Here is a 17224-nt window from a genome sequence, read left to right as displayed (position 1 = left end):
TCGATGTTCCTACTTTATGGAAATATTCCTAATTCACTGCCAAAGTCCAAAAGATCATTTGATGTAATAATTTAGAAGAAAACAAGGTTAATAGCTATTAAACATAGATATATAGAATACGACACACAGGATATACTTACACCTGAATTTAATTTTTTGTAAGACATGGAGGCACAATATATATACACAAGGTATTTTTTAATAAATAATAATATCTTAATATTTTATTGAAATTAAAAAATAAATTTATTTGACGTAATTTCAATGTCTTTTTTAATTATATAAAGTACTCAAAATAATTTAGTATTTTAATAAATAATATACATTATTTCTAAAATCATCTCAAATATAAATATTTTTCATATCCTGTCTCAATACTAAATTCCAGGTCCAAATAAAATAAAAAGGCTCAATCCATAGATTGGCCTCCCCACATACTCGATCTCCACATTTGACACAAATTTCACCCCAAGATAGTCGGAATCCAAGATTAGTTGACAGATAACCCTTATTGAAATAAGTAACTGCTCCTAAAATCTCTCAACCCACTTCCAAGAGTCATATCTCAACTTTCCTAAGATAAAAGAACGGTTATCCTCCTTAAAAGGTGGAACTACTCCAAATGTGGTTATTGATTCACCACTATAAATACACTACACCTGCTTAGCCCCTTATTAACTTAGGCATTGGAGTGTCTTTGCAGGTACCACCCCCATTCCTTCACACACACAAGTCGAACGGCGGCTCCCTAATGCAAACCTAGTCGAAAACCTCCTCCTTCAGGCGATTGGGCCAACCCATCAAATCCAATCTATTAATCTCTGATTATCCATCGTAACAAATGTTAAGACAATACAAAATATACCGACACGTAATAGTATTTAATTGTGTCTAAATATGTCAAGAGAAATCTTTTTTTTTTTATCAGGACACAAGAAATATGTGTCGGACAAATGTTAAATAAGTGTCCTCTGAAAATGTGTCCCATATGCGATTCCCGCAAAGTATTCTTGCTTCATAGGTTGATACAATGATGAAATCACCTATCTTAAAATCTCCTCCTTATCACTTTCCTTATCACTTGTCTCACCAATCGTCTCTTACCAAAGTGAAAGGATAAATAATAAAATTTTCGGCAATTTCTTATATATACCTTCCATGGGACAAGAAATAATTAATGATATAGAGAAAGGACAATGATTTGGAGACGGTTAAATTTTATTCCAAGTGCAAACTATGGAATACAATATGCACAAATTTTCAAAACAAAGAGAAGTATAATATATTAATGGTGATGAATTATTGACCACAAGTTTAGAAAATACATAACCGAGTTATTCTAATTACAAGAGATATAGTAAGGGATTAATAGGAGGAGCACATGTAAAACACTTATTGCAATAGTTATTCTGGTCGTCTTGAATTTTCATAATTAATTTCATCTTACTGATTATCTCCGTTTATTTGTCACAAATATTGACCACAGTACAAGTGCATATGTAAAATGTTTATTGCATTCATTATTCTAATCTTATTGATTCTCATTCTTAATCAATTCATGATCCGTCATGTTTTCCTTAAAGCACACGAAAAGCAAGGGTGTAACATGTCATGTAATAGTTAGTTAAATAAAAAATGTTTTTATAACATAACCATCATCATATTCCACACCGGCATATCATTCATCTATTATTGAATGGGGCGCGTGTCCTAGTTTAATTGGAGCCCCATGCCCCATCCGACGGTACATGAATGATATGTCGCTGCTACAGAATACAATGATGGCTACTTTCAAGTTTCAAATGACCAACATCAAAGAACTAATCAAAACCATTTTTTGTATGCATCTAGTGTCACAGAATAGATGAAAATACCTACGTAGTCCCGGATTTATAGGAACGCTAAAATGCGAAGCGGCTCCCGTTTCCATCCAGAAAACGATCCGTGTGCCACCCTTTGTTCTGCAGTTCTTGTAAGAACACCGGGAACACATCATTCATTTTCTCATAGGCTTCTTGCAGGGTACCGACACGAAGCTCACCAGAGGCATTCATGTTTTCCGCCGCATAGGCAGCGACTAGCCAACCTCTCAGTGCATCTTCACCACTTGCATCTTGTTCCAGTACCATGTCGGTGCATTTGTCTCCGTGCTTTAACAGAAACTTCTCCCCAGGGAATAGTTGCCTTAACTCAAGAAGTCTTGAAGGCTTAATCACCTTTTGCAAAGCCCTACCAACTCTTACATTTCCGGCATCTTCAATAAGTCGCCCAGGAAGGAGCAAGTCTTCTCGATATCTTAGATCAGCAGGGCTCGACACATTTCTTGCCTGGCTTGGAATTCATTTAACAGTTAAATGACAATGCAATTATTCATATAAGGTTGAATTATTCTGAAGTTCCTATAATTTCACTTAATTTTCTATTATTGTATTTCAATTAAGTTCTTATAGTTTAAACATTTTTAATCAAGTCTCTATATGTACATACATATTTCAAGCAAGCCCATCTAGTTTTGGAATTTTTTTACCAAACTTCCTATATTGTACAAAATATTTCTAGAACAAAGTGGTTTATCATCCAATATAAGGTTTTTTATTCCAAAACTTTTAAACTATAAGGTCTAGTTGAAAAGAATTTTTAAATTATAAATCCTGATTGAATATTTTTGTATGATGTAAAGACTTAACTACAAATGTTTAAACTACAAAGACCTGATTGAAAATTGAGTTAAATTATAGAATCCTCTAGAGTAATCAAACCTTCAAATAAAGAAAGGAAACAGAGAAAGAAATAGAACTCATTTAAAATAACAGTTCAAACCATACCTTGACAAAATCAGCTACAATCATAGCCGTTCTTTGTGGATTCAATGTATTGACAGGAGTGGCCCTCATTTCTTCAGCAACGCTGTATATATGTATAATTGATAGTAGAGGGTATGCAACCAACTGTTGACAAGTGTTAAACAATCAAGCAGTTTGGAATAATTAAAAATGCATAATCATCATTGAGATATTTAGCATGGTTAGTTATATCTCTCTAGAAGCTAAACTAATAAAAATTGCTTCTGTTTTGTTGATTATTGATTCTAATACAAATAAAGAAATATATATGAAGTATGAACTATGCCACTGGTCATAAGTGCATAGTAAGCAACATTAGGTCATTATCTTGAAACCACAGCATTCAACAGAAGTTAAATTTCAAGAGTATACACTGCACCAGTGACTAGTTATATTGGTGCGGCGCTGCCTCAGCTTGTTATCCTATAAATGCAAATTCTTTCAAGCTTCATACATTCCAGTAATAACTAATATTTTATTCATCGATTGTTAGCATAAAGAATAGAATACTAAATGTTTGAAAAAATTTAAACAAGATCATAATCTCTATCTATACCTTGCCCTGCATGGATGCACAAACAGTAGATGCTAATTGAATTCCAACTCCAATTCCAAAAACGTTAAAGAGAGTTGAAATAGCCTCCCCTTTAGCAAAGAGGTCACTGAGATTTCCTTCTTTAGCAAATGCTGAATATATAGGTAATCTAGTAGCTCTTGCAGCAACAATTGCCATACCCTATCAAATCCAAAATAACATTAAGTTATACTGAAATATAAGATTAGCAGGACGATGACCAGTTAGTTTCACTAGCACAATACAGAAAAGTTATCTTTCATGACAGACTGACTTAGTTACATCACAACAATTAATAACACATAAATGCTAGTTTAAAAGATTATACCTTGGCAAAATTTCCTAGTCCTGCCATCTCAAGAAAAAGATGTGGGCATAACGGGGAAAGCACTTCCAAGCCAGTGCCGAAATCATACATGGCATCAGCTAGTAGAAGAAAGTCTTATCATAGTTAGACACCTTGAGAATGACAAATAAGAACCAAATAAACATGGAGGCAGAAAAAAAGCTTTGGAAGAAATGTAAACCTAAAATTCTCCAAGTTTTAGGCTCGGAATCCATTCTTGAACCCAAATTGCTACATATTATCGTCCCTAAATGTTGCATACCATCCTTTAGAATCTAGAAGCCAGAAAGAGAAACAAAATAATATATCAAACGGATGCTATAACAACTAGTCTGAGAAACCGTCAGGCATTAATAGCAGAGTAACGCCAATTACCCAACTAACAGCAGTTGCTTGAGCAGGTGTGGGCCGCAAGCCTGCAGCAAACAGCAGTGACTGCAATAGGATAAGCAAAAAAAAAACCTAGTATACCTCTTCATAATCAAGTGTTTTATGAAGATCCATTTGTTAAAAACTAAATTCAATAAATAAAAATTATCATGCCAGCATAGCTCCATTCTATAATATGAATAAATAATGTATGAACTAAAACTAATGCCATATTTTCAGTCATTTGGCAAGCAGGTTTTAAATTCCGAATTCAATGATATAAACTTATTCCCGATTACATGCTTTGTTAAGAATTTTAAGTTATCAGAAGAAGACCTGAGTTGATAGCACAGATAGTGCTGCACTGGTGAGATGCTGCAGTGCTCGAAACTGTGTGTATCTAAGATAGCCTTCGTTCACACTGAAAAAAAAAAAAAAAAAAAAAACTGAAAATCTGAACTAGTGTGCCCATGATATTAATATTACTACAGCAGGCATTATATTCAGGAAGAAATCAAATGACCTGTAAGGATATCCTGAGGGGAAAAATTTATTCAGGAAAGACTCAACTACCCTGCGATATAATGGTCTGGAATCATCAACAAGCTTTACCTACAGAGCCACAAATTGATACATGTTATGGTGCAAAAAGTGAAGGATTAGCCAAACAAACTCTTAAAAGAAACTCACAAAGCAAACACAGTACATAATTTCACTTTCATGTCCAGCACCATACATCACAACTTCATGTCACAAGCTAAGATGATAACATTCTTTTAGTTCCTTGATTAAAATAACAAATCAAAGCTATGGCATTAGCCATGATATCAGCAAAAACTCACCAGCTAGAAAATATTGTATAACTAGAATTAAGAGACAAACACAAAAAGCAGCATAGCAGAAAAGCAATTTATGTGTTATGAAGGCTCTGCTTTGATCATATCTCCAACATTATTAATGCAACGATTCATGAATTTTAGAAAAGGATACAACTTTTAATCGGGATTCTACAATATTTCCAAATAATGGAATGTTTAAGAGAAAAGGGGGAGGGGGGGGGGGACAGGGAAAACAAGTTTTTCAAGTTAAGAATATATATCATGGAACATCTCCTTTATCATATTTAGTTTAATAAAAATAACATGCCATCCCTAAACTGCTAATCATTTTCAATTTGGATATCTTTTTTGCTTACTATTTTTCTAAAGTAATCTTATCAATGGTGAAATGTAAATAATCACAAGACCATGTTTATTTTTAATATTGAAGGATCCGAAATTCCGAATCTTATTTGAAATGAATCAGACTTCAGACTTCAACTAGCCCAACTATAGCAAATCGGCTCAGCACGAATCAAACTCGCAAGCTTAACAAGTTATTATTTTTAACTAACATATTATTGCCATGAGTTTACTTTTGATACATTATTGAACAAGCTTTTAACAGGTTTTTAACTAACATATACAATTCAAGCACCAAGCATGACAATTGATTGGTTTTATTGATGCGACAATACATAATTTGATGTATATAATTAAATTCTATTACCATTACCGGCATTTGTGAACATAATTCCCTACTAAAAAAAAATCAGTAATTCAAAATTGCCTATAGTTAACTTTTAGTTCCACGGAATCCCCAAACCCGACGGACCAAGACTAATCCGCCGGGAGCTCTATTTAAGGTCTACCACCGTTGCTGCAAGTAAAAGTCGAGATTCGAATCCCAATACTTTGCTTAAGCGAGTGAGCTTAACACTCAACGAACTCAATTGATTAAATGCTTGTAGTTAATAAACATTGCCGAATTCCGAAGCCAAAATTCAAACATATACACATCAATACAAACACGAGAGAGAGAGAGAGAGAGGGAGAGGGAGGGAGAGAGAGAGAGAGAGAGAGAGAGAGAGTCGTACGGAAAGTTGACCAGTGGGTTCAAATTGGAAACGATGAGAAAGAGAGGCAGTGGTCTCAAACCAGAACACAGGACCTTCATCTTCTTTCTCTGCTGAACTCCTCTTCTGCAGTTTCAGCTTCTCCTACAATTTTCGAGAAGAAACAGAATCAGAGCAAATGAGAAAAAGAAAAGGAAAAAAAAATTAGAAAAAGGAAAGAATAGGTACCAGTAAATTCATGGTGTAAAAGAGAATCGGAATTCAGAGGGGGAAAGAAAGAGATAGGAAGTGGGTAATGCCGCAATGGAATAGAGTATAGACTTTGCAACACCGCAGTCCGCACCGCAGTGGACAATATCCGGCTATCTATCTTTACCCATTTTTACTTTTTGGAAAAGATAGGTTTTGAAAAGAACAAAATTTACCCATCCTCTTTTTTAATAGTAAATATATATTTTTTTATCTCTGTTAAAAAATTTTAAAATATTTTTAATATTTAATTTATTTTAATTTTATTCTAATTTTTTTTTTGTTTATTCTAAAACTACTTCTAACAATCAACACTTTCTACATCAATGACGGACGTTAGTGAGGGTAAAAAACCCAAATGAGCCAAGGAGAGCTCAAAATTACCTAATTAAGCCAAATCAAAAATCCATACATGAATCAACCAGGACGAATTATTATATAATTCGAATCAATATGATTCGAATTTGGTTTACATGTAATTCGAATTGATATAATTCGAATTACTAGGAGGCCAACAAGTGAATGAAGTTCGAAACAAGTGGTTTCGAATTAGATGAACATAATTCGAATTTACTTAATTCGAATTACTAGGAAGAGACATTGTTAAGTAATTCGAAACAAGTTGTTTCGAATTACACCTAACTAATTCGAATCTAATTAATTCGAATTACTAGGTTAGGTTGTGATACTACATAATTCGAAACATATAGATTCGAATTATATATATAGTGCGAGCCAGGGCTATATATATAAGGTGTGAACTGATGTTGCTCTCAACAAAGAGGGGAGATGGCTAGTGAGGAGAGTTTCCTAGTTCTGGTACATTACAGAGGGTCGATTAAGAGAAAAACTCGGTCCGGCGTGAAGTTCACTGATAAGGATCCCCTATGTATTATCATGACGCCGACAACGACCTACGATGCACTTGTTAGCTCTGTGGTGGAGAAGCTGGGTCTTGAAGGCGTTAAAAGGGTGAAGAAGTTTTTCTACCGCATTCCTACAGCGGTGCTCCATGACACCGTGAAGTTTGATTGTTTCACAATCGGTAGTGACGAGGACTTGCAGGTTATGTTTCTTTCTCGTAGGCAGTTTCCCGAGGTAAGGACACCGGAGCTGTTGGCTAAGTTGGTTGATGTGGTATCTAGCTCGGGTGGTTCGAACCGGAATGCCACTACTATAGCCGCGGTTGCCGGCTCGAGCTCGAGACCTGCTGTTGCGTCATCCTCTGCTCCTGTGTATGAGCCACCGATGCAGCCTGTTGCGTCCCCTTCGTTTGCCGTTGATCTGAGCGGCAATGTTGGAGACGATGTTCGGTATGGGGAACATATTCCCACCGAGGTACATTGTCCCACACCGGCTGGTGTTGGTGATGGTTTGTTTGATGATCCAGATGACGATGACGTGGAGCCGGATATGATCGCTGATGAAAGCGGCGATGATGTTGGAACTACTGTTCCGACAAGGGCTACAGGTGGATCTAGTTCTGGCACACAGCAGTATCCACCCCATTTTTCCTCATTGGACCTGGATGCCATGCGGCAGGACGACAATGCTCTGCAGGCCTCAGGATTTGGTGCTAGAGATACCGAGGGGTCTGCCGGTATGAACGAGTTCCAGGTTGGCCAACAATTTCAGGATAAAGATGAGGCGCTGTTGAGTGTCAAGACGTACAGTATCCGCCGAGGGGTCCAGTACAAGGTCGTTGAGTCTGACTACCGCAGGTATGTGGGAAAGTGTTCTGAGTTTGGGAATGGGTGCACATGGCTAATTCGGTTGAGTCTCCGACAGCGGAAGGGTATCTGGGAAGTGAAGCGATACAACGGACCGCATACATGTCTTGCCAGCTCCATCTCCAGCGACCATAGGAGTCTGGACTACCATGTCATATCCACCTTCATTATGCCGATGGTTAGGGCTGATGCAGCTGTGAACATCAAGGTGCTTCAAAATGCCACGGCCGCACACTTTGGGTTCAGGCCTACGTACAGGAGGGTATGGATGGCGAAGCAGAAGGCCGTTTCCGTGATATATGGGGACTGGGACGAGTCGTACAATGAGCTCCCTAGGTGGGTTTTAGGAGTTCAGCTGACGATGCCCGGCACTGTAGCCGTCCTCAGGACTTGCCCTGTTAGAGTTGGGGGACAGGATGACGATTCTCAGGTTTATTTTCATAGGCTGTTCTGGACTTTCCCCCCTTGTATCCAGGCATTCCGTCATTGCAAGCCTTTGGTGAGTATTGATGGCACCCATTTATATGGGAAGTATGGGGGAACTCTGCTAGTCGCCATTGCACAAGACGGAAACTCGAACATCCTCCCCGTGGCATTTGCACTAGTTGAGGGTGAGAATGCTGAGTCATGGTCTTTCTTTCTTTCCCACCTCCGTGAGCACGTGACACCTCAGCCGGGTCTGTTAGTTATTTCAGATAGGCATAACGGCATCAAGGCAGCCCTGGAGGCTCCGGATGGGGGATGGCTACCGCCTGCTGCGTACCGGGCGTTCTGCATTCGACACGTTGCAGCGAATTTTGCCTTGACGTTCAAGGGAAAAGATGCCCGGAGGCTTCTTGTTAATGCCGCATATGCGAAGACCGAGGTGGAGTTCGACTACTGGTTTGACATTCTGCGCTCTGAGAATCCGGCAATGTGTGAGTGGGCGAACCGAATCGAGTATTCGTTGTGGACACAGCACTGTGATGAGGGTCGGAGATTCGGGCACATGACGACCAATATTTCGGAATGTGTCAACTCAATCCTGAAAGGGGTTAGAAACCTCCCTGTTTGCTCGCTGGTTAAGGCCACATACGGAAGGCTAGCTGAGCTATTTGTCCGTAAGGGTAGGGAGGCCGAGGCTCAGATGGGTACTGGACAACAATTTAGTCAATACCTAGTCAAGTGTATCGAGGCCAACCTGAGAACAGCCAGGCACTTCACGGTCACTGTTTACGACAGGGATAACTCGGAGTACACCGTTGCTGAGACGACTCCGACAGGCTCATTCTCTCTTGGTACGTACAGGGTCTCATTAGGGTCCAAGACTTGTGATTGTGGATACTTCCAAGCACTTCATTTTCCCTGTCCACACGCACTGGCATGCTGTGCTTATTCACGGCTTACATGGCAGCCTTACGTCCACGAGGTATATCGCCTTAGCTCCGTTTTTGGTGTCTATCAGATGGGATTTGCCCCTCCCATTCCGAGGGTTTCTGGCCACCTTATCCCGGGCCTACCGTTATACCGGATCCGAGGATGAGGCGTGCGAGGGAGGGTCGTCCTAGATCGACAAGAGTTCGAACCAACATGGATGAAGCAGATCCGAACCGGCCGAAGAGATGTGGCCTCTGCAGGCAGCCAGGTCACACCAGGCGTAGTTGTCCACAAGCCGCAGGCCCCAGCGGGACTGCTGGAAATCAGTAGGCGATTTGCTATGTATGTGTTTGTTTCTTAATGTATTAGCACTTGTCTTCTATTTGTTTTTAAGTTTTAATGTATTACAACTTGTCTGGAACTACTTTGTTTCCTATGTGTAATGAAACTTGTTATTTGTACCAAATAATTCCGTTGAATGTCTTTTAAATCGTTGACATTTATAACTATAACAAACAACATTATATCATGTAACGACTGATAACGAATAACATAACATTAAAGTATAATTCAAAACATAAAAGTAGAATACATCGACGCAATAAGAAAGTATATAATATAAATATGACAACAAGACATACATAGTTCACAATAAAAAAGTACATACCATAACAATCATAACCAACCAACAAAGTTCACAATATAAATATGACAACAAGACATACACCACTATCCATGAATCATCTAAACAGGTGCGATCCAGTGCCGCAACGGCGTGGCACCCGTGTCCGGTAGCCCCTACGAATAAGTGGCTCCTCATCCTCAATCGACTCGTCGCTGTCATCCGGAACTGGCTGTCTGGGGGTCATAGGCGCAACATGGACGGGTCTGGATGACGACGGGCCGGCAACTGAGTGTGATCCAATACTCTGCGCAGATGCTGGGGTCCCACCCATGGCAAAAGGATGCGCAGGAGCTACCGTGGCAGGCTCATTCAGATCAACGTCCAGCGGTGCCTGTGTCCCTGTGGTATGAACCCGTCCGGCTGCAGCCTCATCCTCCTGCATGATGGTCCGGATATCCTCAAGGAAATGTGGTCCACCAAACTCGTGCACAATGCCATCACTAGCAAGAAAGTCTCCAAACATCGAGCCAGGACTCACCCATGGAGTACTATCCTGAAGGGTATGATCATCACCGGGAACACCTACGAAGTAATCTCCAAGACCTCCACCACCAAGCCCAGCATCAGTGTGACTCGTGGGATCTCCCACACCAGCTCCAGCGGACCCAGCATCATGCCCGCCCTGATGGGCCCTATCAACCCCAGCAACGTCACCTCCCCCAGGCATCTGGGCCCCCTGTCTAGCAGCACCCACCCTCCTCCTGCCTCCACGACCACGAACTCTCCCCCCACCCCTAACTGGGTCGTCCCCGGCGTCCATAGCCTGATCTACCCAGTTCCACTCACGCTGGCTACACCGTGTCCCAACTCGTGCTCTCCTCTCAATACGACGTCTGTCTGGAACATCCTCGACCCGGTCCATGTCTGGAAGTCGGCCTGCACCCCTCTGCGTCGCCTCATCTGGAATAGGAACACCTCTCGGATCCCCCAGTAACATCTCCGGCGACAAAAACCTCTTTCCGTGCTGATACCACCATGTCAAGAACTCATGTGACGGTCCGGGGTCAGGAACGATGTCAAACTGTAGAATATGATCAGCACGCTCCTGCCAGTGAAGATGTCAATCAGGGTACTGTGCCGGAAACCAACGGTCACCTCCTCTCCCGTCCTTCGACATCAGGAAGTCGATGTTCAGGGCGGGAGACGGTATGGGCTGAACACCGCCAAACTGAGGTAAAACTCTATCAACCTGATGCCACTCGACAACCGCAAAGTAAATCAGGGACGTCCTGCATCGCCATAACATCGTATGCCGAGGCTCCAACACCTCAGGATGGACAACCTGGATGACGTCCACTGCGCTATAGGGCATCCATATGAACTGAAAAAACCAAAATCAAGTCGTTTGTACTTTCAGTTAAGTGATATAAACTGAAACAATGACTTGAGAATGACAAAAGTTCTCCTTGGTTACCTGCCGAGGCTGTAACAAGTCGATCTTCATGCGAGCCATCTGTACCCGAGGTCCCTTGTTGCTAATCCCAGGGTTGTAACCAGACCATCTGCGTACAAGAAAACAGAAGAATATATGACATAATTACAAAATAATAACAAAAAGAATATCTAGTACAAAACAATAACGGTACCTCGAGGCAAGGGGCCAGCTGATCTCATCATACCCAGATGGTCTAAGTGTGGGAAACCTCCAGAAGATCCACGACTGTAATAACTGTAACGGGCCAGCTAACTTCACCACATGTCTGTTGGCGACTCGGCACATGCACCTGTACAGCCATGCCAGTGCCGCCGACGCCCAACTGTAGCGACCCATCTCCTCAAGCCGAGCAACATATGGTAGCCATCTGATGTGTATACGATTGCCGGACTTGTCGGCAAACAGCTGCGTACCCAATAACATCATGATATAGGCCTGGGCAAATCGCCTAATTGTCTCCTCATCTGCCCCATCTGGACACTCTGCGAATGTCTCCTGAAACCAGGTGCAGTTGACTGCGAATTTCTGCACCTGGTTCTCTGGAGGTAAAACACCGAGCAACTCGTGGAACCACTGCCAAGCAGGTCTCCCACCCTCAATGTAAAGGTGGAAGTCCGTAAGGCAACCACTAACATAATCTCCGTCGACTGGCAACCCCAGCTGGTATGCGACGTCCTGAAGCGTGATAGTGCACTCTCCGAACGGCATGTGGAAGGTGTGCGTCTCAGGCCGCCACCTCTCGACGAATGCGCTGACTAGGGGCTCGTCTAGTCTGAACCATCGGTCGTTCAGTCTCGCAAGATGGTAAAGTCCCGCCATCTGCAAGTACGGGACATACCTCTCATCAAGACACATCCCCTGTTGCCGCCTAACGCTGGATATGCAACGACGAGGCTGGCCAGTAGATAAACCGCATAATTAGAACACATGCACAAACCACTACCATAACCGATATATTTTATAACGAACCAGGAAATAAATCATGATGGGTAACAGATATATGAAACAAACGACCAACAATTCATACACTTGCATAAAGCATTTGCGTACACCGGTAATAGTAAAATAAACCGCTGAAAGAAAACCATTAACAAAAATCATCAACAAAAACCATTAACAAAAACCATTAACAAAAACCATTAACAAAAACCATTAACAAAAACCATTAACAATAAACCGCTAAAACAAAACCATCAACAAAAACCATTAACAAAAACCATTAACAAAAATCATTGACAAAAACCATTAACAAAAACCATTAACAAAAACCATTAACAATAAACCATTAACAAAAACAATTAACAAAAACCATTAACAATAAACGGCTAAAACAAAACCATTAACAAAAACCATTAACAAATACCATCAACAAAAACCACTAGCCTACACTATTTTCCTAAACCATTAACAAAAACCATTAACAATAAACCGCTAAAACAAAACCATTAACAAAAACCATTAACAAAAACCATCATCATAAACCACTACCCTACACTACTTTCCTAAACCACTATCCTAAACCACTAACAGTAACATAAACCATTCTAAAAAACCAATAACAAATACCGTTATCATAAACCGCTATCATAAACCACTAACCTCGTCGTTGATCACACCGGCGATATGAGCTACTCCATCCAAACGATAAAGCCTTCCCGGATCGTCCCCCATCGACAGAAACAGCCGCTCTGGTCCCACTCGTACTGAACGTTGGTCTTCTTCTCTGGGATTTGGTGGGGTTGGAGAATGAGAAAGTGATTCGAATGAAGTTGGCTCGAACTCCTTTTATAGCCGAACTCCTTGTAATTCGAATCAAGTTGATTCGAATTACTATGCAACACAAACTTCACCTAATTCGAATCAAGTTGATTCGAACCTCCCTATAATGCGCTTCTCCTAGTAATTCGAATTAAGTAAATTCGAATTACCTTCTTGTAAATCGAAACAAATTGTTTCGAACTTCGTTGGATTCTTGGCTCCCTAGTAATTCGAATCATATCAATTCGAATTACATGTAAACCAAATTCGAATCATATTGATTCGAATTATATAATAATTCGTCCTGATTGATTCATGTATTGATTTTTCATTTGGCTGAATTAGGTAATTTTGAGCTCCCCTTGGCTCATTTTCGTTTTTTACCCCGTTAGTGATGTAGTAAGAAGACAAAAAAAGTACATCCATGTAAAGAACTTGAAAATTTTCATGAGGATATATCAAAATACAAAATATATTTAAATTTACATTAAAGGATATACAACCCCAAAATTTTTGCACAGGAGTTCTCCATAGTTATGTAAGTCATGCTTGTTGTTTATTGTTTCTTTGTTATGATATTAAACGTGAGTTTAATTTTAATATAATGATAATATAAAATATTTTATATAATTATTTAATTATATTATTATTTTAAATAATTATTTATATAATTAATAAAAAATAATTATTTTTATTAATATAATAATATATAATTAAATATATATAAAATATATAAAGTTATTCATCTAAAATTATTTTACATTAATAATGCATTGAAAGTCATTTAACTTTGAGAAGCCATACTTTAGGATATTTTGTTTTCTGAGAGTGAGTGGAAGAAGAAAAAAAGAGTTAATAATTAAAATCATTTTAAAAAGATTATTCGATCTCCATTTCGATTCCTGGAAAATAAAATTAATCAAAATATTCTTCGAAAGATAACTGTGTTAGTGGAGTTTGTCCTTCCGTCATCGTAGTTGATGACGTAGCTAACGGTAGGTGAAGTGGAACATCAACTGATAATAGGGCACACCCAAAACGACGTAATTTTATTTTTTTCCCTTCAAGTGCTGAAACGACGTCGATTGATGTTCAGAATAGACATCCAAATCTTCCTCTCCATCACCACCTCTCATAACAGTCACCTCTCTGTTTCGCTCCAAAACCTTTTTTTCCGGCGTGAAATGCTCGTGTCCGAGGTGGTACATCAGCGGTGGCGCTGCGAGATTTTGCGGCATTCAAAATCCCTGATTTAGAGCGTTTCTGGCAACCCTTTTGTAAGATGGGTACGTGTCAGTGAACGGAGGCGGAGGCAATGGCGATGGTGGCGGCGTAGGTTCTAATAATGGTAGCGGTGGTGGTTACTGTGACATGAGCTACTATTCTTCGGGTTTTATTTTCTTTGTGGTGATTCTGTCAAAAGTTTTATTCTTTCCTTTGTTCTGTATTTATTGTTCCTTCTAGAATTTTTCTATGCAATTTTTACCTGCAAAGATTCTACCCATTTTTCAAGTACTAGTATTTTGTTAGTGAAGTCAACCTTTGCATTCATGTTGTTATTGTTACTCCTTAATTCTCTCGATGTTAGAACCAATGAACCCTAATCCCAATTTCAAACATAAATACTTCTTCTCTTCCATGTTGATGGCGGTGGCGGCTGTGGGGAAGTACTATCATGTGGTGGACTGAGTCTCCCAGAGTTATTTTCATGCCTGTGTAATCAAATCTTTGGATTTTAGAGATGGATTTATTAGTGATCAACTGGTATATCAAGTTACCTTAATATGAGTTTTATCCATGATGCAGAGAAATTGGTCGGTGAAATACTCAACAAGGATTTTGTGTGGTGGAACTCCTTGATTTCTGGGTTTTCGAAAATGGGTCACTTGATAGGTGTATCAGTTTGTTTTCTATGATGAAATCTAAGTTTACATTGGAATTGAATGAGCTTATATTACTATTTGTTATCTCAGTTTGTGCTTCTGCTAAGACTAAGAATAAAAGGTCGGTATCTTCATTGTTGTACATTTAAGTTGGATATGCTAGCTGAGGAATGTATAAGGTCATTCAACTGGAGAAGAAGACTTATTTATGATTGAAATTGGGATTAGGGTTTTAGGATTGATTTGACTTAATTTAACAAACTTATTTTGTCATTGTAACGTTTGAGGTGCGCCACGCTGTCAGTTAACGTTCCACATCAGCAAATGTTAGCCAGCTCATTAATTAAGATGACGGAAGGAAGAACTCCACCAACACAGTTATCTTTTAGGGATCAAATTGGAGATTGAGTGATCTTTCAAGAACGATTTTGACTATTAACTCAAGAAAAAAAAGATGACACCAAATGAGATTTTAAATTCTATTATCAAAAATTAATTAAAAAGAACTTTCTTAGCTGAGTCGGACAATGTCTTATCACATCACATACTCTGCTTGCTATTTTACTAGCGTTAATAACTTATTTGGACGGTATTAGTTGTTAGGGATATATTTGGAATAAAAAATATTTTAAAACAAAATTAAAAAAATTAAATATTAAAAAAATTTAAAATTTTTAACAAATTTTAAAAATAAAAAATATATATTACTCTTTTTTTAATTAATATCTCTGGATGGATTTTGTGTTAATTTTTCTAAAAAAAATTACTCCATAACTAACCCCTAGAAAATTTTATTACTTGACTAAATAGCTCAACATAGGACCAGCTTAGAAAAAATTAGAAGGTTGGGAAACTAGATTTTTTTTTCCAGTTGAAAACAAGTTTTTAAAGAAGTTAATAAGAGTCTATTTATCATATAAATGATATGATATACTGATATTACAATTTGTGAATTTGACATAACCTATAGACATTGCCGGCAACGAAATCAGCCTTGAGTTATGATCGAATCATTTTATTATTTTTAATGATTACTAGGTAATTTTATTATTTTTAACAAAAATTTTTGTTACCCCCCCCCCCTTCTCTTAAGTACCGTTATTAATTTACTGCAGTTAAGTTCATGATCTAACAATTATTTGTTTTATTTGAGTTTAGAATATTGTGTTCAATATACAATTCCCATACATTTTCCTTAATTTTACTAACTTTACTAAGTTGGAAAATTTTTTCCCCTTGGTTGTTCTGGCTTTCGCATGCATTTAAAACATTAACTTTACTACTATAAAAAACACAGATACTTCGCTAAATTATTATGAAAAATGTTATTTGTACAATAAAATTCAGTTTTTAATCAGTCTTTAATATTATTTAATTATCTTTTAATTAAAATATATTCTTATTTTGTAGGATATACATTTATAATTAAAATTAATTTAAATTTTAAAAATTAAAATTTCTCTCGCTTCCTACTCACTTTATAATTAGTTATTATTTCTTTTTTTTTTACGTTTTTCTATTTGTAATGCGATTTTCTTTTTTCTTCTATTCTGCTATAATATTTCAATTTATATCTACAGAAAAAAAATCTAAAGTCAGTGCATTTAGAAAAAAATTAATCCCTTACTTATTGTACTTTTGATAAAATGCAGGATCTGTTTTACGACTTTCTAGTGATGAATGGTCGAATATAATTATATACACAAACTAAAATATTTTCAATTGTAGTTTTTTTAATTGTAACACATATAAAATATTAAGTTATACAAAAAATATTTTTAAAACACATCCAAAATCATAAATCTAAAATTTAAATTTAATCATTAAAAAATAATTGTAACACATCTAAAATTATAAAGTTATACAGAAAATATTTTTGAAACACATCCAAAATCTTAAATTTAAAATTTAAATTTAAACATTAAAAAATAATTGTAACACATCTAAAATTATGAAGTTATACAGAAAATATTTTTTAAACACTTCCAAAATATAGAAATTGCACATGCAAAAATAATTTAACATTGCAATATATATGAAAATCTCTTCAGGCCATCTTATTCAATTTTTTATTTCAAAAAAAATAAAAAACTTATAAAGAA

The 17224-nt window shown here is 37.9% G+C and overlaps 1 protein-coding gene across 3 annotated transcripts; it reads right to left on the bottom strand.

Annotated features, from left to right (window-relative positions):
• Positions 1-299: 299 nt before the first annotated feature.
• On the bottom strand, positions 300-6405 carry LOC112738654 (protein root UVB sensitive 2, chloroplastic). Of its 3 annotated transcripts, none has more exons than XM_025788930.3 (11): positions 6255-6405; positions 6048-6170; positions 4656-4744; positions 4469-4553; positions 4139-4198; positions 3945-4038; positions 3746-3843; positions 3400-3579; positions 2826-2948; positions 1875-2327; positions 300-821 (listed from the first exon to the last, which is right to left on the bottom strand). In XM_025788930.3, the coding sequence occupies exons 1-10, from the start codon at positions 6264-6266 to the stop codon at positions 1902-1904; spliced, it is 1290 nt and encodes a 429-aa protein (XP_025644715.1). In that variant the 5' UTR covers positions 6267-6405; the 3' UTR covers positions 300-821; positions 1875-1901. The 3 variants fall into 3 exon arrangements, with proteins under 3 accessions (XP_025644715.1, XP_025644716.1, XP_025644714.1); XM_025788931.3 differs by having other exon boundaries at positions 1879-2327; XM_025788929.3 differs by lacking the exon at positions 300-821 and having other exon boundaries at positions 1499-2327.
• Between the last annotated feature and the right edge of the window lie 10819 nt (positions 6406-17224).

Source organism: Arachis hypogaea, chromosome 2, assembly GCF_003086295.3.
Source record: "Arachis hypogaea cultivar Tifrunner chromosome 2, arahy.Tifrunner.gnm2.J5K5, whole genome shotgun sequence".
Lineage (NCBI taxonomy): Eukaryota > Viridiplantae > Streptophyta > Magnoliopsida > Fabales > Fabaceae > Arachis > Arachis hypogaea.
Note: the sequence above shows the minus strand (reverse complement) of the source record. Positions and strands in the feature narration are given on the sequence as shown.